The sequence below is a fragment of the Labeo rohita genome, chromosome 9, assembly GCF_022985175.1.
Source record: "Labeo rohita strain BAU-BD-2019 chromosome 9, IGBB_LRoh.1.0, whole genome shotgun sequence".
NCBI lineage: Eukaryota > Metazoa > Chordata > Actinopteri > Cypriniformes > Cyprinidae > Labeo > Labeo rohita.
Window position 1 is genome coordinate 25,261,710 of NC_066877.1, and position 21,922 is coordinate 25,283,631.

At 32.8% G+C, this 21,922-nt stretch overlaps 2 protein-coding genes across 4 annotated transcripts in view; one reads left to right on the forward strand and one right to left on the reverse strand.

The window, feature by feature from the left end:
- Positions 1-23: 23 nt before the first annotated feature.
- On the reverse strand, positions 24-13,542 carry hspbap1 (hspb associated protein 1). 3 transcript variants are annotated; one of them, XM_051118723.1, is made up of 8 exons: positions 13,449-13,542; positions 12,907-13,088; positions 11,122-11,306; positions 8,854-8,990; positions 6,756-6,927; positions 2,381-2,464; positions 1,920-2,030; positions 24-671 (listed from the first exon to the last, which is right to left on the reverse strand). In XM_051118723.1, exons 2-8 carry the CDS (start codon positions 13,085-13,087, stop codon positions 165-167), a joined length of 1,377 nt encoding a protein of 458 aa, XP_050974680.1. In that variant the 5' UTR covers position 13,088; positions 13,449-13,542; the 3' UTR covers positions 24-164. The 3 variants fall into 3 exon arrangements, with proteins under 3 accessions (XP_050974680.1, XP_050974681.1, XP_050974682.1); XM_051118724.1 differs by having other exon boundaries at positions 13,413-13,489; XM_051118725.1 differs by lacking the exon at positions 13,449-13,542 and adding an exon at positions 13,403-13,417.
- A 102-nt stretch (positions 13,543-13,644) lies between these two features.
- The window catches only part of slc49a4 (solute carrier family 49 member 4), a 50,111-nt gene continuing 41,833 nt past the window's right edge, over positions 13,645-21,922 (forward strand). The window contains exons 1-2 of the mRNA XM_051118722.1: positions 13,645-14,074; positions 17,254-17,347. Of these exons, the coding sequence (XP_050974679.1) occupies positions 13,780-14,074; positions 17,254-17,347 (389 nt within the window). The 5' untranslated portion in view covers positions 13,645-13,779. The remainder of the gene's footprint in view (positions 14,075-17,253; positions 17,348-21,922) is intronic.

Here is a 21,922-nt window from a genome sequence, read left to right on the forward strand (position 1 = left end):
GTGAACATATCTAGTCTTACTTTGTTGTGGATCGATTATTTTGGGTCTGGAAAACAAAGGTATATTAAACATTGTTGATGATGTGTACAAAAAGACTGTTGGATTCAAAAAGAATTAGAATGGGATATTTTATTAATAAAAAAATATAGTTGATATGGTACAAATTAAGAATGACGTTCTCTTTGTCGACACATGATTAGCTTTGTAACTAGAGTGATGACATCAGGGTGTACCAGGAACTGGAGCATATCATTAGTGGATATGTGCAAACCAGCACCTCCTCCTGAAGTTCCTGGACTTTCCACTTCCTGATGTGCATGCTCACCCGATCTTTGAAGTAGTTCATTGTCACTTGTTGATTCGTCTTCATCTTGGGATGTACTTTGACACAGAGACGGGTCATTGTACCTATAACAAGATGTGTCCTTTGGACAGGTGCATTTGGGTTTGTGAGCCAAATTAACAGGAATGAGATGAGGTCCAAAGGGAACCACGAAGGAAAGAGACGATGGAGTCTTTAACAGTCCACTGAAGTCTCGTTTTCCCACCTCTGCTCTAGGCCGGTCTACAAGTGAGGCCATGCTGTCAGTATCGTCTTTACTCTTGTCCATACAGGCCTTTACCGCTAGGTTCAAATACTGCATGTTTTCATCATGTGACGAAACTCCATCCTAACAAAACAACAATCAAGATGAATTCAAAATTAAAATTTGGTCATCTTTTTCAGTTCAAACCCATACTGCTTCTCATAAAAATCTATTATACACTTCAGAAGACCTGGAACACACAAATCATATAAATGTTTTGTCTAAAATTACATGGGGGTGAATAAATATGACATCTTTATTTATTACGATAATATTTTCAAATGCTATTCATGTCATTGCAGATAACAAGCAGATTATTTATTAGAAAACAGGCCACTGACGTGAGTCACACTGCACAACATATTGTTCTGATATTTTCAGATTCCACAGTATAAAATGTGTACATACTGGAGAAAAAAAATTAAAAATACATTGACGTTTTCCAAGTTTGCCAGTTTAGAGACATGACATTTAAGCGTGTATCATACTCTATTCCATCAAAACTTGGTTTATAAATGTTTCTGTTTTGCACTATTATAGATTCACTTTGTGTGAGATCAGATCTACATGGAATATTTATACTTTTTAAAAAATAATTTGTCACTCCGCATGAACTACAAAAATTTGGCAAGGAAAAAAAATGTAAATTGCAACCAGTTCACCAAAACTCTACACTACCGTTCAAAATTTGGGGTCCGTAAGGCTTTTTTATTGTTTTGAAGAAGCATCTTATGCTCACCAAGGCTCTTTCTTTGTTCTTTTTAATTAAAAACACAGTAAAAACAGTATTATTGTGAAATAATATTATATTTTAAGATGTAATTTATTCCTGTGATGGCAAAGCTGATTTTCCGCAGTTATTACTACAGTGTCATGATCTATCAGAAATCATTCTAATATGCTGACATGGTGCTCATGAAACATTTCCTAGTAGGTAATATTTTTATTTTTCAGGATTCTTTAAGACATAAATAGCATTCGTTTGAAATTCATTTGAATTTTTTTGTAACATCATTTAATTCATCCTTGCTAAGTAAAACTACTATTAAATACTCTAAAAATATACTATAAAACTACTTTATTTCACACAAAAAACTATAGTACATTCATTTACATTTTAACCTATAATCCTGATGAATAAACTGGCACCCTCTGTAGAACAAAAGGTTACATGTAATCTTATCAAGTTAAATAAACATTATTTTTTTTAATAACTAAGGTTTTGTTGTAAACTTGGTTACGCAGAACGTTCATGGCTTTACAGAGAATTCAGACCAGTTCACCAATAAATCTGTTCTCATCCATTTTGTCTGTATGTGCTGGAGTGAATACCTCAGTAGGATTGAGCCAGTGGTCATTGTTGTCTAAGCTAGGGATGCTTTTCAGGGCACACACAATGGTCTTAGTGAGAGCTTCTCCTACTCTGGCCTCATCATCCATGTCCTACGGCACAAGAAATACAAAAATCATAAAAAAGAAACCATATCAGTTACTTACATACACCAATTTTCCTAAGAACCTGACTGAAGTACACATCAAAATTTTGATTAATCAAATTCTTATTTGATATCTTAAAGTGTCCAGATACTTTGAGCAATCAGGATTGCTATAAATAGCAGCGTTTACAGTAAACGGGCATATTAGATTTTACAGCTGGTGGAAACACAACCAGGTGATTTCAGCACCCCCTTTTGAGAAAAAACAAATAACTAAAATAATATTTTAAAAGATGTAGTGAGATGAAGCTATGATTCACAATAGAAATAATCCAGCAGAGCCATAAATTGTCTTACTATCTCAATCCAGGAGTTCACACTGACGGTCACTGGATCCACTGACTCCACATAGTGCCACCAGTGTCTGGGGACAAACAGAACCTGATGAAAGACAACAGCAGTTAGTCAAAAGATATTAATAGCGCATCAAACAATGACTGCCATATATACAGTGGCATGCGAAAGTTTGGGAACCTTTTGCACAATCTGTAATATATGAGAATAATTTTAACAAAATCCGTTCCAGCAGTGACTGTATGATTTTGAGATCCATCTTTTCACACTGAGGACAACTGAGGGACTCAAACACAACTATTAAAAAAGGTTCAAACATTCACTGATGCTCCAGAAGGAAACACGATGCGTTAAAGAGCCTGGGGGTGAAAACTCCCTCAGTTGTCCTCAGTGTGAAAGTATGGATCTCAAAATCATAGTCACAGCTGGAAATGGTTCAAATATGCAAGAGATGCTGGAAAACTGAAGAATCTGCAGGACCTGGAGGATTTTTCTGAAGAAAAGTGCTCAGTTTAACTGTTCAGAACAAACAAGGGGCTCATGAACAACAATCACAAAACAAGAAAACAGTTGTAGATCATCTAGGTAACCACGCACACCATTAAGAACCAAGGGTTCCCAAACCCTTTAAGGGGATTATTTTAATAATTTATATGTTAATATGTAATATAATTAATATGTAAAATATCTTACTCAGAAAAGCACTACATAAAAAATAACATGCATTTTGTATGAGCTCTTTCATTTTGTTAAGATTATTCACATTTTCACAAACTCTGCAAGGGGCTCCCAAACTTATTTACTTATCTACTTATTTATATTAAATGAACATGCAGTAGGGGTGCAAAATGTTGACACCACTAGTAAAAATACATTTCTATTTTACATTTTTCTAATACAAGTTTTTCCTCCCATATTATCAGCACAACGAGTGAAAGTTCAATTAACATGATTTTTAGATGCTCTTAGTACTTTGTTTGCTCCTCTTTTGTTTTGACAGCAGCACTCGAGCAGCACTCAACTACAAAAAAACCTGTAAAACCTGATGATAATTTTCTCTATAATGAAATCAGAATAATCCAAAAAGTGTGTGTGTTCAGAGTTTAAAACACACACAGATGTGCATATTGAAAGACTATTTACCACCAGGTGGCAGCTGTGTTCTATACAATGTCACATCATTTGGGTCATAAAAAAAAAAAAAAATCAATAACCTAGCAATATTTATGGGACTAGATGGGATCAATCGATTTTCACATACAGTGGTTTTTAATCCAAGCAAAGACTCTAAAATAATAACAGGAGTAAACAAACATGTTGCCAAATGTCAGAATCAGATCCATGGAAAAGATAACAAAAAGACAACACAGAGAGTTGGTGTTTATGGAACAGACAGACATGGAAACTCAGTGAATGTACTACTTAATTTAAAAAAAATATATATATTAGAGAGGTTTTATTATTTCAAAAATATTAATTAATTTTAACATTTCAGTTTTCATTTTAATTTTTTGTTAAAGTTTTAGTAATTGTGCTATGTGCTTGACATTTTTTATATTTATATTTTAAATAATTTCTAACATTTAGCTTTAAGTTATTTTTATTTTTTGTAATTTTATTACTTGACTTATTTCAATTTGTAGAATAGCCACATTTCATTATTTTTTATACAATTAATTTTATAATTTTTTATTTAATAATTCATTTTACTGTATTTTAGCTTTATGTCATTAAACAATTATATATAGTTTTAGTTAACAAAAAACAAAACTGGTTTGCTAGGACTGTTGAGAATTTAATGGTATTCATGAGAGTTGCATAACACATCTGACCTTCACAATACAAGATAACTGTAAATATGGGTGCACTGAATGTAAATCACATCCTGAATGATTCAAAATGGCTTTTTCCACTGTGGTGAACACATGCATCGCTGTGTGTACGCTCGCTGTGTTGGACCGCCGCTAATTGCCTTGCCACCGTCTCGCCTCTCAAAGAGCTTGATCAGAGAGGTTTCACACACGCTGCTGGAATCTGAAGGAGGGGGATGTGCTACAAAACACACACAGCTTTATTCCGCTGCTGTCTGATTCATCTACGAGACGCTAAAATGCACGCATAAGAGACCGTTTGTTGTGATACAGGATTCGAAAAGACACTCAGGGAATCAATGTTACATTGAATGTTTTGGAAACGTACCAATGACATCACTCGACAGTCATTTATGGACAAATCTTGACTAAATCTGATTTATGTAATATCTGAGATTCAAACAAGCTCTTCTTCACTTGTAAACAACTTACAACTACACATTCAAAATGAGCCTTGTGGACAACGTTCTCTGCCGCTGAGAAGTTTTTTAATGTTTTTTAAAGAATTCTCCTATGCTCATCCAGACTGCATTTACCTGATCAAAAATACAGAAAAATCTTTTATTGTGAAGTATTATGGTTTTAAATAACAGTTTTCTATTTTAATATATTTTAAAATATAATTTATTCCTGTGATGCAAAGCTGAATTTTCATCAGCTGTTACTCCAGTCTTCAGTGTCACATGATCCTTCAGAAATCATTCTAATATGCTGATTTATTATCAATGCTGAAAACAGTTGTACTGCTTAATATTTTTTGGAACGTGTGATTCAGGATTCTTTGATGAATAAAAAGTACAAAAGAACAGCATTTATTCAAAATAGAAATCTTTTTTTAACAATATATACGTCTTTGCTATCATTTTTTATAAATTTCACACATCCTTGGTGAATAAAAGTATTAATTTCTTTAAAAAAAAAAAAAAAAATGTACTGATCAAAAACGGTTAAATGTTATTGTTACAAAAGATTTCTATTTTAAATAAATGCTGTTCTTTTTAACTTTTTATTTATTAAAGAATCCTGAAAAAAAGTATCACAGGTTCCAACTAAATATTAAACAGCACAACTTTTCAAAACTGATAATAAATCATCATATTAGATAAGGTGATTATATGATTTTATAAAGGATCATGTGACACTGAAGACTGGAGTAATGATGCTGAAAATCCAGCTTTGCATCACAGGAATAAATTCCATTTTTAAATATATTCATATAGAAAACTTATTTTCCATGGAAATAATATTTCACAATATTACTGTTTTTTTCTGGAATTTTGATATTACTGTTTTTTTTTTCTCTGGAATTTTGATCAAATGGATGCTGCCTTGATGAGCATAAGAAACTTCTTTAAAAAAACCTTACTGATCCCAAACTCTTGAATGGCAGTGTAAACTGAGCTAAATTAATTTAATTAAAAAAAACAATAATAATCATACATTTAAATAAAATATTTTAATAATAAAAAATAATTAAAACAATGATTTTTACTATAATACTTTAATAATATAAACATTCATTTTATTATGGATGAGTTGGAGTGAATAGTAAAGGAAATACCCAGAATTCCTTTAATACTGTTTTAAAAGCATCCTAGGATGCACTAAATACTTCCCATTTGCATTCATTTATACTATTTAAAAATGGGGAAAAACTTGTCAGAGAACAGACTGACATGGAAACAACATTTTAAAGAAGTAAATTAAATGATAAAATGATTAATTTCAAGGATACAAAATTTTCAAATAGTTTTATATGAGCGTACATGAAAATAATATAATAATACACAGTGTTATACCATGGTCTGTCTGTATACTCAATTCCGATTTGCTGGCAGGTATGCATTAAAACCAGTTAATGCACAGGTAGGTCCAAGTCAGTTTAATCACCTTTCTATATTAACACGCTGCTTTAATTGATACACACAAACACACACACAAAGAGGTCGGAGATTAAAACCATAATTTTTTACCCTTCTGATCAAATATTGCACTGCAGACAGCATTAACAGCTTTAACTTGTCAATCCTGACAAATGGCCAAGGTATAAGTGGGATAATACACAAATAGCTGTGCATTAGATGATTTTAATGCACTCAGGTCATTGGGTGGTTCTTTGCCTCCACGTCATGCATCAAAATCATTTGATGCACAGCTAGCCGTGCACTGTCGTTTAATTGTAAGATAATGGTGAATATTCCAGAAGTGCTTGGTGTACCATCCACATGGATTTATGTTGACATAAAATTCTAAATGAATAATGGGTAAGAGCAAAAGGTAATCTTACTGTTATATTAGTATTTTATATACAATTATAGTATTTAATGAGGTCTTGGATTTTTACATCTTCAGTTTTCATTTTCATTTTTGTTTAAGTTTTAGTAATTTTCTTTTGTGTTTTTGTCATCTTTAAGATGTCATCCTAGGATGCACTTGACATACTGAATTAGTAGGTATGTCCAAAACTTTTGACAGGAAGTGTATTGGAAAATGTCATAGCGGCCTACCTGACCAGGCTGCAGAGTGACAGTGTGGATTCGAGCTCTTCTGAATGCTGGGAACTTCTTTAGGTCTGGGTGGAGCACACTGACCTGGCTGAACACGCTGGACTCCTCGTATGGTATACGTGTTGGATAAAGGCAGTGTGCATCATCGGGAGGAAAGAGATGCCATCGTTTTCTGGAGAAAGAATGTTGTTATTGAGATACCACTACGGGCTTGTAAAAAGTGTGAAATGGATTTTAATTTTTCCCAAACAACCACCAGAATTTTCAGAATTAGTCCTAATTAAATTAGTCAAGAAAAATGTAGTGTGGAAAATTTTTAGCATTCAAGTTGCGTGTTTACTTAAGGCGCCAACTAAGCAACTGCCATTAAAATGAATGGGAACGCTTACAAAATTCTTTAAAATTTTTAGTCATCCTCGCAAGAAATATTATACTATACTGTGATTTCTGTGGCAGGCTATCTTGAAACGAGGAGTCTCAATAAGCAATTACAGAGACAAGACAAGCTCCACAGAGAGATAAGATGAAGGAGAAGGTTCTTCATTGTCAGGTTTAGCTTCTCTCAATGGAGCAAATAACAAATCTCAATAGCTGTTCACATCACTGCACTTTCCGTTTCTCATTCGCTCGTTTTAAATGCTGAGGAAAAATAGCTTTCTTTCAACGGCTCAGGATTGGATCAGCAACCCTAACATAAGACAAGATAGAGCTCTTGTCAATATTTGAAGGAATCACATGGTGTTTCTCTAAACCATATTCTTAGAATAAGCCAAATTGGCAGTTTTGCCCGGGGCTTATCTTGTTCAGCGGTCTATTGACAGCCGGTCATCAAAAACTAGTTTCATCTAGTCAAGCCATGAAATCAAGGGTTCATACTGGTGCACAGAAATACAATAAAATAGCAGTGTTCTCGTTTATTAAATGGTGACATTCACCCCCTGAAATTGATTTTCAGGGGCACTTATGAGGGCATATTGTTTCTAACATATGTCAAATACTTCAATTGAATCTACTGCCTACTACATGACAGATTTCACTGAAACAGGTGTCTTGAGAAATCACACCTGTCTCTATGACAGGTCTAGGATCTGCAAACAGAAAAAAAGGCCAAATCTAACGTTCTCTGACTGTCTTTTGCACAATATGGATTGCTGAGATGTCTTATCTAAAATAAACGAAAGCTAAAACCACTAAAAACTCTTTTTGTTAACTTAAATAGGCAACATTTCTAAGGTTTTCATGTAAAATGTTCATGTTATTTTATTTCAGCTTGTATAAAATAAAAGCTGAAATAAAATGAAGTGTAAATTTGTCATGAAAACCTTAAAAATGTTACATTTATGTTAAATAAAATTATTAAAACTAAAAAAGTAATATAAATGATAAATAAATGAAACAGAAATAGAAAAACTAATAAAATGACAAAAGCACATAACAAAAATTCCTATAAAAACTGATAAAAAAAATAAAATACTAAATTCAAAATATGAATAAATGCAATAACAAAATATTAATTTTATAAAAAACTTGCCTAATTACATTTAAATAATGTGCACTAAAATAAAAGTACTACAACTGCTAAAATTACAATGAAATAAAATAAAATAAATGAAAGTTACATAGAAATATCAAAAAACTTAAAAATGATGAAAGCATGTTAATGACTAAAATGTAAATACTAAATAGAAATATAAAAACTAATAAAAGCATATAACAAAATTACTAATACTTTAACTACAATTGCAATAAAAACTGATGAATATATATAAAATTAAAATAATTCAAAATATGAATAAATGCAATAACAAAATTATAAATTATACATGAAAATCTTTACAAATCTTGCCTATTTAAGTTTAAATAATTTGAGTAAATTACAACGTAATAAAATTACCAAAATTAAAATGAAATAAAACTACAATACAAAACTGGAAATATAAAAACGAAAAGCTAATTCAAAATATTAATAAATACAATAAAAATACATAACATTGACTGAAAAGGAATTATGTTAGAAAACTGAATAAACGAATAACTGAATATTTGCTAATGTCTGGCCTGTTTGACACTTTTGGTGGCATTTTGCCCTGGTTCTTACCTGCCTTGGATCTGGAAGACAAGATTGCAACCATAAGAATCAAGGTGACATGGAGTGTTTGCACCCTGAGTCCCAATCCAAAGCGTGCTGTCTCGTCCATCTCGGCCAGGAAAACCAAAGTCGGACCACATCACATCCTGCAGTTATAATGTTTGTGTTTACCAAGAGCAAAAAACAATTTTATCGCCTACTGATGTCAATTCTTTTTGATATAACAAACAAGAAACACTCTAAGATTCTGCCCTTGAAGGTAGATAATGGAAACCATTACCATGTCCAGGGGACTGTAAATGAGATGGTATGTAATCAAGCCCTCAGCAATGTTCAAACTACCCTATTCATCATTTAAGAGAGAGGCCCTTGTCTGCTCTCGATGCCCTAGCTGGCAGGGAGAATATTGGCACCTCATAAGCATTTATTATAATTTACAAAAACTGAAAGCTAGAAATGAACATTAGGTTATTGTTCCCTTGGCTGCGGAAAACAAAACAAAATGAATTGGCACAAAATATCATTAAATGGCCACAGAATGACAACGATGTGCCATAGGATATGTTTTACTGAAATAATAAAACAGCAAGAATTGATTAATTGCGCTTCATATCTGTTATTCCCAGTGCTGTGATAAATTTTCATGAGATGTTGTTACAACTGTAGGCTAATAAACAGTTTCAGAGAGCTCATAAAATAAAGGTAAGCATCCTCGGGAGACAAGGCAACACATACTAATGAATATTCAACTGTGTTTATTGATCAAAGCTGATGTCACTGACGTGCCCCATGTGCTGTAGAGCGCCACTTCATGAAAAATCGGTTGCTCTCAAGCATAACTGGCATGTGGAAAAAGGCAAATGGGTTAATATGGTGCTTGATGAGAGAGAGAAAATGAAAACAGTGGTGTCTTGTCCATTTATTTTATTTAAATGTGGCTCATTTTAGCACTTATAAACACTAGAATTTGCAATAGCAATAATTTATAAGAATATATTACAATATATTGCAGCATAGCAATAATATTAAATACATTTGAACTCTCTAAAATTGACATACACTTTGCAGAATCTGCAAAATGTTAATTATTTTACCAAAATAAGAGGGATCATACAAATGCATGTTATTTTTTATTTAGTACTGACCTGAATAAGATATTTCACATAAAAGACGTTTACATATAGTCCACAGGAGAAAATAATAGTTGAATTTATAAAATGACCCCGTTCAAAAGTTTACATACACTGGATTCTTAATACTGTGTTACCTGAATGATTCACAGCTGTGTTTTTGTTGTTTAGTGATAGTTGTTCATGAGTCCCTTGTTTGTCCTGAACAGTTAAACTGTCTGCTGTTCTTTAGAAAAATCCTTCAGGTCCCACAAATTCTTTGGTTTTTCAGCATTTTTGTGTATTTGAACCCTTTCCAACAATGACTGTATAATTTTGAGATTCATCTTTTCACACTGAAGAACTCATATGCAACTATTACAGAAAGTTCAAATGCTCACTGACGCTTCAGAAGGAAAAACAATGCAAACTTTTGAACAGAATGAAGATGTGTACATTTTTCTTATTTTGACTAAATATCATATTTTTTTCATTTAGTACTGGCATTTAGAAGCTATAGAAATACCTACATGTTTCCCAGAAGACAAAATAATTTTAATTTACCCTGATCTTCAAATTCAAAAAGTTTTCACCCTCTGGCTCTTAATACATTGTGTCTCCTCCTTTTGTAATAGTTACATACGAGACCCTCAGTTGTCCCCAGTGTGAAAAAATGGATCTTAAAATCATACAGTCATTGTTGGAAAGGGTTCAAATACACAAAAATGCTGAAAAACCAAAAAATTTGTTGGACCTGAAGGATTTTTCTGACGGACAGCAGGCAGTTTAACTGTTCAGGACAAACAAGGGACTCATGAACAACTATCACTAAACAGAAAAACACAGCTGTGAATCATTCAAGTAACAACAAAGTATTAAGAATCAGTAGTAAACTTTTAAACATGGTATTAAAAGTAAACTTTTAAACATGGTATTTTTTATAAATTCAACTATTGTTTTCTCTTGTGGACTATATGTAAGTCTTTTATGTGAAACATAAAGTACTACATAAAAAATAAATAAATGCATTTTGTATGATCCCTCTTATTTTGGTAAAATAATTAACATTTTGCAGATTCTGCAAGGTGTATGTAAACTTTTGACTTCAACTGTATTTAAAAAATAAAATATGAAAAAAATTTTAAGCAATGGAATTAATATGGTTTACCTGAAACATGGCCGGCTTGTCCTCAAAAAGCTGGGCAATGTACTTGTAATCAGCATAAGCCCAGAATTCTTTGCAGTGATAGTCAGAAAATGGCCCAACAAGTGATTCATCTTCATTGGCAGTCCAAGACAGAAACTCTTTAATGGTTGCTTCAATGTAGGAACACTCTGTTTCAAAAAGAGGAGCTGGTACAAACAAAGCAAAACAAAAGTGAGAAGTAATTAATGAACATATTATTCCAAGAGAGTTTGTCAAAAATGCACAAACTGATGACTAAATGATTTTAGGCAAATTAACTGCATAGAGGGTTTTCACGATGCGTCATCAATCAGCCATACTGGTGGCACTGAATGTAAACAATGCCACTGAACTGAACAAAACTTGCATATTTTGCAGATTATTGCTGCTGAAAATGGTCAATTATTGTCATGTTTTGGGTTGTACTAATCGGACTTGGAGTACTATAAATTGCCCAAAGTTAGAACAAATCAAAGAGAAGAGTGCAGAAAAAAGGCATTTGTGTTTGGCCAAACTGAACCAGGATTTCCAGGGCAAGAATCTTGACAACATTCATGTTTGTTCTATTAATTTCCGGTCAGGTAGGTGAAATATTAGGCTAATATCTTAATTTATACTGCCTGTATGTATCTTTACAAGCTATTAACTTTAGTTAAACCTTTTTCTACATGATTAAGCAACTTCCACACATTTTTTCAGTGGTTCAGACAGCATCAATTAGCACAGGAACATATTCAGCGTACATTAACCATGTAATCCATGCTGTTGTTTACATCCCAATATGGCCGCGCATTTGGGTAACTGACCAAACCACGACGTAAGTGCAAATTCTCTATTTTGTGAGAGGCTACTTGAATATGGAAATGGGTTGTTTTCTCACATGCAAAATTACCATCAGTTTGCTTGATTTAAACTCATAATTAATACTGAAAATGATTATCAAAATTTAGAAGTACAGTGTTATCACAATTCTGTCACTGCTTGCAAATTCATTTTCACTTCCCATATTTACATTTCACTTCAGTAAAAAGCCTAAGAGCTGTGATGAACTGTCAGTTCTTTCCAATGGTTTCCAGAAGTGGCAAAAAACCTGAAGTGGCAAAGCCTCCATTGGTGACAAAGGTTTCTGCAAAGCTAACTATTACTGCTTCACACTTCTGGCAATTATTTATGTCACACTCTTTCATTTTCTGCAAATGTGTCACAAATTAACTTCAATTTAACGTTTCATCAATAGTTCAATAGTTAAATTGAACGTTGTGACAGAGAGCATCAAGTAACAAAAAATAACTGTTTTCTATTAAAAAGTATTCAAAAAAATCTTCTACCATTTTGCACACCACCTTCAGATAATATTCACACTTCCACAGCACGTTTCACATTTAGTTTCCCTTACACTTTCAGATTGTACCGCGCTTACTTTATTCTTGTCATTAAACACCATTAAACAACTAAAAGAAAAAAAACCCTTTCATTTCTCTAAAAAATTAAAGATTAGCATTTGTATTTATTATTGTGCAAAACTGCTGAACACAGGTGGATTTAGTTTGAACACAGGTGTACGTTATGATCATATTTAGTGTGATTTCTCAAGACAGATGACTACCTCTTGTAATTTAGATCATTAAAATAAAAGAGAAGGAAAAAGTAGGATGCTATATGGGTGTTGTCTATTCACAAGTAACTAGACAACATTATAGTTGGACGAGTTCTACTCTAATCATCTTGTTAATGCTCATGAGAGGCTGTTTAATGTTTGTGGCTTACCCATATCCTCAGTCCTTTTCCCAATTCGGAATCGAAGCCTCTCTGTAAGGCAAGTTGACAGGTGCTCCACAGTCCAGTGTAATGAGGGCCAGTCTGTGGTCATGTTCAGAAACACAGCAGGTTTCTGCATAAACTGGACAATCCTCCTCGCTTCTTCTGGGGTGAAGGGGTTTGAAGTCATTCTGTATAAAAAATAAGATAAGGATGATTAAGATTAGTGGATTTTGTCTTGTACAACACAATTGAAAAGCCAGTTCAGTAATCTTTTATACAAACTGTAGGAGATTCACTTTAAATCACTCAAATGAACATACATCACAATCACTTAAGTGAATCACAAAGTCAAATCAGTTAGTAAGTGGCAGCAACTATCAATAGAAATGACAACTTCATATTACAATGTACAAACACATAAGGTTAATCAGTACGTGTGCAGAATCTGCATAAACATATTGTAAATGACTGCAAATGTTACAATTTTTGAATCTATACACACGTAAGCACACCTAAAATCTATTTTCCAGCTAGTAAACAAAACTCACGTGAGTCTTGCCGCTGTTTTTTCTCTCAACACATGGGAAACGAAACAACGGCCATGTTGGCTCAACAGAAGAGATGAAGTCTCCTTTAAGTTAATGAAATAGTTGATCCAACATGGAGAACGAAGACTTTCGGTTTCATATGTTACGTCAATTCCGTTTCGACGCAGCGCATGCGCATTAAAGTTTGTAGCGTAGCTGAGGGTGTCATAGGTTGTTTTTGTTTCGATGGGCAGCTGACAATTGAGCGACTGCCCTAGTTTTTAATGTGACATGCTATAGACGTTGCCGGTCAGCATAAAGGCATTTTAAAAAGTTAGCCCACGTCTGTTCAATGGGTGCCGTTGAAAGCACCGAAGGGGAAAGGGAACCTTTGCTGGTTCCATCCCAGCCGGCGACAAACACACAGCCTGTGTTGAGCAGGGTGTATGGGAGAAGATGGTTTGTTCTCACCATGTTTTCATTGTTGGGTTTTATGCAAGGACTTGTGTGGAACACCTGGGGCCCGATCCAGAACTCTGCCAAACATGTGTTCGGGTTCACATCGACAGATATCGCGGTTCTGGTGATGTGGGGTCCAGTGGGTTTCCTGCCCTGGCTGTTGTTTATGTGGTTGATGGATAAGAAAGGTGAGTTGTTTTGCTTTTAGATTTGTCATGACAACAATATCTGTAAATACAAACAAATTCTATTCGATACATCTGGCAGTAATACGACAGATTTGTTGATTGTGTGGCATCACTAATTACAAATAAACACATAACACATAGCTCAGTTTTTTTTTATATGTCCTTTATACATGTTGTCCACTACAACAGAGGGGTTTTAAACCATTTTTAAGGACACATCCAAACTATCATTTGTATTTGTGTCATTGTGTTTTGTATTACAATATGTATTTTTGATGAAAGTGTTCATGTACCAAGTGCCTTTTGAATGTTTGAATATTTACTACAGACATTAATGTGACCCTCTCAAAGTACATGATTTTGGAGAAGCTAGAAAATTTGGGAATAATAATTTTTTGTACAATGCTCGTGTAAGTTAAATGAACCGCAGACTACATAGAAGGACGCTTTACATCAGGTGTAATAAAATATAATCATAAAAAGGTAGTTCATCACATGTTAGGCCACAAAAACCAGTTCCCTAAGATCATATGACACACGTCTTTATGTAATCATCCCGTCATCCCGTTCTTGTGTTCATACTTGTCATGACAATTTAATGAGTTTCGAAGTTGAGGGAAGTACAGCCTTAGAGGCCTTGAATATAATGTCAAACAGACATAAAGAATAGAGAGAAGAGAACTTTCGGTCACACTTTATTTTGAGGTCCAATTCATTAACAATTAACAAACCATTAGCTATGACTTTTGCCTTGATATACTCCTAATTAGCTATGTATTAATAGTTAGTAAGGTAGTTGTTAAGTTTAGGTATTGGGTAGGATTGGGGATGTACAATATGGTCATGCAGAATATGTGCTTTATAAGTACTAATAAACAGCCGATATACAGAGTAAAGAATTAAAGAATTATCTTATGCTCATCAAGGCTGCGTTTACTTGATTAAAAATACAGAAAGAACAGTAATATTGTGGAATATTATTACAGTTTAAATTAATGGTTTTCTATTTTATTATATTTTAAAATATAATTTATTTCGCAGATGCAAAGCTGAATTTTCATCAGCCATTACTCCATTCTTCAGTGTCACATGATTCTTCAGAAATCGTTCTAATATGCGGATTTATTATTACTTTTATTATCAATGTGAAACAGCTGTTGTGCTTAATGTTTTTTTGTAACCTGTGATTCTTTTTCAGGATTCTTTGAATAAAAAGTAAAAAAAAACATTTTATGTCTCTATTTTAAATAAATTCTGTTCTTTTAACTTTTTATTTATTAAAGAATCCTGAAAAATATCACAGATTCCAATGAAATATTAAGCAGCACAACTGTTTTTAACATTGATAATAAATCAGCATATTAAAATGATTTCTGAAGGATCATGTGACACTGAAGACTGGCGTAATGATGCTGAAAATTCAGATTAGCGTCTAAGGAATAAATTAGATTTTAAAATATATTCACATAGAAAAGAGTTATTTTACATTGAATTGATATTTCACAATATGTCTATTTTTCTGGATTTACTTAAGTGTTACCAAACTTTCAACTTGTGCAACATATATTATCACATAGCTGATTTTCTACTTAGTGCTTCATATATGGTATTTTGATTATTTTCAAGAAACCCTCACAAGATTTTGAAATCTCAGTTCCTTTTTCTGCTATTTCATGAAGTTCACATGAGCATTAAACTGTACAGGTATGCTGATGGAAGCCTCACATTTTTCACATCCTGATTGCCTGTAGATATAAGGGAAACATTGTACCTAAATTTGTTACTTATATTTAAATTATGGATTCTACACCAATTCTTAAGTTGGTCAGGAACCATCTAAAGTAACACATGTCATCTGTATAATAAATACTGTGCTTCTGTTCACCCAAATTAAAGCTTGTAGTGATGCACCAAATATTTAACTGAAATCGAAAATTTTCATCAACCAAAAACCAAAACCGAAAATAAAGTTGGGTATTTAAACTTGGTGTCCTGTTCAAGGTGCTTTTGTGTTCACATGTGATAAATGAGACATACTGTATTAAAGTAAAACCATCTCTAAATATTTAGCGAAGAAACATTGTTTCACATTGCTACTCTGCCATACTTTTTGGTCACTGTGAAGTTTGTACATGCTGATAATGTGTTGTTTTAACTTTGTGCACACGCTATGTGCACAAAGTTGGTGCTGACACAGCTGAAACACATCGTTGGAGAAGCACAAACTGTTTTGGTCAATGATTTTGGCTAAGCATGATTAGATTTCAGTCTTTTCCAAACACAAAGCTATTGTATGTTTTCAGATGTTATATACAGTAGACAACTTTTTTTTTTTTTTTTTGATGTTGTTCATTACATGGTTAGTATGAGCTGTCCTTATGGTAAATAGTTAAAATACAAAAAATTGCAACAATAACAGCAAGGACATGAGGCAGAGGCAGAATTGTGATTGTTAGGTGTCCTTAGATAAGAGTATGCTGTGAGGATTCTGGAGCCTTGAAAATGTCATTTTTACTCTCATGGTTTGTATTTGGAAAAGAGCATTTTGTCAGTCAGTGTTTTTAACATTTTCCCACTGCTTTTCACATGTTATCTTGCCTGAAAGTAAAGCATTTTTGCCCATCTCAGAGAACTGATGATGTCAAACAAATGTCTTCAGTTTTCATTTTCATTTTTTTTTGCAAAGGCCATGTAAATGCTTAAGCAAAAAGCTTCCAACCATGTTTTTTTGCTCTTTATCTTGAATGGGAGCATTTCACCTTCCCTTTTGTTCTAGTCACGAAAGCGATTGCCACAGGCTGTAAAAACCATGTCTGCCAAAACCACAGACCAGAGTTTCTATATTAAATTCCAAAATATTTTTAAAGTTCAAGTTTTTGCTCTTATGCATGAATCCAGGGAAATGCTCATGGAGCAAACATTTCCATTATGCCTTCTGGACACAAGCATTTGTTTTGTCACAAATATATCATGCTTAATTCTTTTTGATGGTTAGAAAAGATGAACCATTCCCATCTGATTTCCTAATCCTAATATCTTCGTGATAGTCATGCATAATTTGCTGGTGTCTTGGGGATAGATCTACATCAACAACTAATCTCAACAGTTAATCAAAGCTTACAAGATATTACATCTCTCTGATATATCTTCTTTCCTTCCTCTTCTGTCTTGTGCCAAAGGGTTGCGAGCGTCTTTGCTGCTGTCAACATTCTTCATGGTTCTGGGCGCAGTGTTACGAAGTGTTCCCCTTACAGACCTGTACTACAGACGCTGGTAAGACTCTGTTGCACAATGAGATTCCTCATTTATTCAACAAAAACTCCACTTAGCCAAACTAGCCTTCACTATTTAACTGCTGGTTCCTAATCACTTGCATGATTACACAATTCTTCAATTTCCAAATTAGATAATTCGTGAAAAGGTCAGGGATTGATTTCCAAAGTCTCACGTTGCCAACATATTGCATGCGTTTATTGCATGATGCTGCATTGTGTATGAAATTTTGCTTTGGAGTCAAAATGTATAGGCATGTTAAAATGGCATATTCATTTGTGCATTTTTTTTTTTTTTTTTTTTTGACCTCTTAATTTTTAATCAACTCCCATAACTTGATCATCTGGTGATACTTCATACATCTTTCTAGTGACATACACTACCAGCTAAGTTTTTGAATGGTAAGATTTGTAATGTTTTTAAAGAATTATTTTCTGCTAACCTGATTTTATTTGATCCAAAATACAGCAAAAGCAGTAATACTGTGAAATTAATTATAGAAATTAATACTTTTATTTAGCAAGGATGCATTAAATGGATCAAAAGTGATGATAAAGACATTTATAATGTGTTTTTCTGAACTTTATAATTTATCGAAGAAACCTGAAAAAGTTCTACTCAGCTGTTTTCAATGTAATAATAACAAATGTTTTTTGAGCAGAAAATCAGAATATTAGAATGATTTCTGGAGGATCATGTGACTGGAGTAACTATGCTAAAAATTCAGTTTTGAAATCACAGGAATAAATACTTTTTTTAAATATATTCAAATAGAAAAACTTCTTTAAAAAATATTAAAAATCTTACTGTTCAAAAACTTTTGACTGGTAGTGTATGCAAGTTTTCTCCAGTCATTTTGCCTTCCATTCAATCAACAACCAATGGATAGAACAAAGTCCTGCCGTGCATTTTTTAATAATCCAGTTCACTCGGATATACGTCACCATACAGAAAATGTGCAAAGCATGTGTTGCTTTGTAACTTTACTGGTACTTTAGAAAAAATTATGCTGTGCACAGTGTTATCAGTCTTTCCCTGATATATTTTCTTTAGGTTGGTGGCACATTTTATTAGTCATTTGAATATTTTTGACTGTTTGAGGTCTAAATTTGCACATCTAAAGAAATATTGTTGACAGTCTGCGTTTGATGACATGAATGCCAAATATTCTATTATATGGTTATGGCTTTTGTGATCTAGCTCTGTTTGTATGATTAGATGCAGTTGTTGTCCGCTATCTAGAGAGCAGGTTGGACAGTCTATTCATAATACAATTTTATGATAAATCAAGTAGCAGCAGTTTATTTTCAGAATATTTATGCTGACTTAAAACTCACTGCAACATATGATAAGGGAAAGTGCGTTATTCATTGGCAAAGTTACATGGTACTATTGTAGCGCTTAGAGATGTGACCTTTTCATTTGCTTAAATACATAGAGGTGGAACACTCTAACAAGACGACTGTGCTCTGTTTACTTTAGATTAGGATTCTTCTACCTGTAAAATTGAATGTTCCTGTCCACTTCTGTGCTTGTGTCCTCTTTTCATTTTCTCTCGCTCCGCCTTATCTCTTTAAGGTTTTTCATTCACACATGGCTAACATCAGCACATAAAGAAATAACTATAGCAAATTTCTCATTGCAGTTGTGAGAAATGGAAACAAACCTTTTCTATTATTCCTATTTTTGATGGAGAGCTAACTACGCCACCAATGGACATTTAGACAAGGTTATCTAAATGATGTTAGATGTGTGTTGCTTTGTTAGATTGTCTATTTTTTTATGTTTTTTGTTAGTGAAGTCAGTTGACAATATAAAACTAATATAAGACATCAGTGAACATAAATCATATTTTATTACAGAGGCATGAAGAAAATTGCTGGTTCATTGAATTTAGAGAACATGGGTCTGATTGTGAACTGCTGAAAGTACCATATAATTCATGCAGATTGGCATGCTTATCTTTATGCTGTTATTTCTATCTGTATTAAAACTTTATTGTATAAACGTGTAGTTAGAACAGCCAATTTCCTTGCAAGTACACTACCAGTCAAAAGTTTTTGACCAGTATATATATATTTTTTAAAGATGTCTCTTCTGCTCACCAAGCCTGCATTTATTTGATCCAAAGTACAGCAAAAACAATACAATTGTGAAATGTTTTTACTATTTAAAATAACTGTTTTCTATTTAAATATATTTTAAAATGTCATTTATTCCTGTGATCAAAGCTACATTTTTAGTATCATTATCATTACAGTATCATTACTTGCATGATCAGTGTCATGATCTTTTAGAAATTATACTTTTATTTAGCAAGGATGCTTTAAATTGATCAAAAGTGATGATAAAGACATTTATAAAGTTAAAAAAGATTTCTGTTTCAGATAATTGCTGTTCTTCTAAATCTATTCATCAAAGAAACCTGAAAAAATTCTGCTCAGCTGTTTTCAACATAATAATAACAATAGATGTTTTTGGAACAGAAAATCGGAATATAAGAATGATTTTTGAAGGATCATGTGACTGGAGTAATGATGCTAAAAATTCAGCTTTGAAATCACAGGAATAAATTGCATTTTAAAATATGTTCTAATAGAAAACAGTTATTTTAAATTGTAAAAATATTTCATAATTTCACTGTATTTTTATCAAATAAATGCAGGCTTTGTGAGCAGAAGAGACTTCCTTAAAATCATTAAAAATCTTACTGTTCAAAAACTTTTGACTGGTAGTGATTAGTGATAGTGATACCACCACCAGGTATACATTTTTATACCTTTTTTCACTAAAGATATAGAACATTATTTCTGTTTCTTTAAATAGATTTTAAATAGAATTTCTTTATTTTTATTTCATTAAAATATAAAATTCAAATTTTTCAAACAGCGCATTAATTTTACTGTTTTTCTTCTTTGTTTTAGGTTGTTTTTGCTTATTAGTTACTTGGATGAAATAAGGCTAGCTTATTTTCACATCTCCCACAATACTAGAACAGACAGTGGCACATTGACCCGTCTCAATTACATAATCTAAAATTGTGCAGTTGCTTCATATATAACAGGAAAAGCTTTTTAGGACTGATCAGAGACAGCAGAGGTTAGATTGATTTTTTTTTTTTTTTTTTTTTTTTTTTTTAATATATATATTTATATATTACACCACAAGCACATTTCAACGCAAAGATACATTGCAAGCAGCTATTGCGTGCAGTGGCTGTTAATGTAATGGCTGATTTCAACACAGTGCCACTTAATGTGTCGAGTCTATTGATTCATACAAAGTGGCTCAACTCGATGTTGTGTGTTTTACATTTTAGAAGCCAGGTACAGCTTGTGATGTATTGTTTATGTACATTTACACCACCAGCAGACATTATTCAAAGGACTGTCTTCTCTCAATTTAAAGATCTCACATATAAGCTGTAATGAAATTAGCACATGCTAGAAAGTGAATTAGTTACTGGTGGAAGCACTTAGGACTTATTCACAGACCCCATGACTCACTCAGAGTTTAACAAGTCATGAGACACATGTGTTGCAACTATAAAACTCAGGTTTATGGAGAGCTACTGAAAGCCTTTAGTTAAGCTTAGGTCACAGAGGAAATAGCAGGCCATGTATCACATCATTCATCATGACCTGGTGACTTCAGTTGTTAATTTAGCTACCACTAGGTGTCAGCACTTGCATTAATAAAGTGTTGATGTTCACTGAAAGGAAATGACCATCTTGCATATCAAGTGGTCCAGCATGTTGTTGATATGCAACACTAAAGAGCCATTCTGATCTGATTTTGCCATTTTGTTTAGTTCAGTGTAAAGCTAAATTGGACACCATCAGACATCAGTTTAGTTTAGATAGCTTATGAAAGCATTTTTGATAAAATAGAAGAAAAGTTGTTTAAATTGTTAACTGAAAAAGGATGTAATTATTTTACCTTGGAATTATATGGTTCAATCTGACATTTTTGTCAAAAGTGAGTTATTCACATATTCTTATTCTGTGACAACTTATTTACATTATGTGATGCTTCTTTTGTAAGCTTTGGATATTTTTTTTTTAGTAGTAGTGTATGGAACCCAAAAACTCTGAAGCTCAATATCTCAAAACAGATAGTACCTTATAAATCCAAGGCGGCGATATTTTAAGTATTATTATAGTATTTATTATGTATAATAAAAATAAATAATATTTTATTAAGTTATTATATTCTTTCTTTATATTGCATTTTTATTATATTTGTGTTATTTTTAAAATGCATTTTATATGATTTAAACAAATTATTATATTGTATTTTTTATTATTTTTATTTTTGTATGTTATTCTGTGTAACAAAGTAATTTTGAAGACATTTACAGCACTTTTCTATACAGCAGTTCATAATGAGTAAGTTTGGTTTGTTCCTCACAAAGTTGTCTTATTGCTTCAGAAGACTAGTTTTATGATGTTTTTGTAGGGACAGACTTTAATGTAACGGCTATACGAATGGTGGTTGTATGCAAATTCTTAAAAATGTTTCTTTTTCTTTGCTGTGGGGATAAAAAAAATAACAGCATATGTGACCCTGGACCAC

Bases quoted from the DNA above. Each gene is read 5' to 3' on its own strand.
- hspbap1 (XM_051118723.1), bottom strand. From the start codon at position 13,087: ATGACTTCAAACCCCTTCACCCCAGAAGAAGCGAGGAGGATTGTCCAG. The intron at 6,928-8,853 runs GTAAGAACCAGG...TTCTTTCTCCAG, and splicing joins GTCTTCCAGATCCAAGGCAG to AAAACGATGGCATCTCTTTC. The intron at 672-1,919 runs GTATTCACTCCA...TTGTTTTGTTAG, and splicing joins ACTGGCTCAATCCTACTGAG to GATGGAGTTTCGTCACATGA.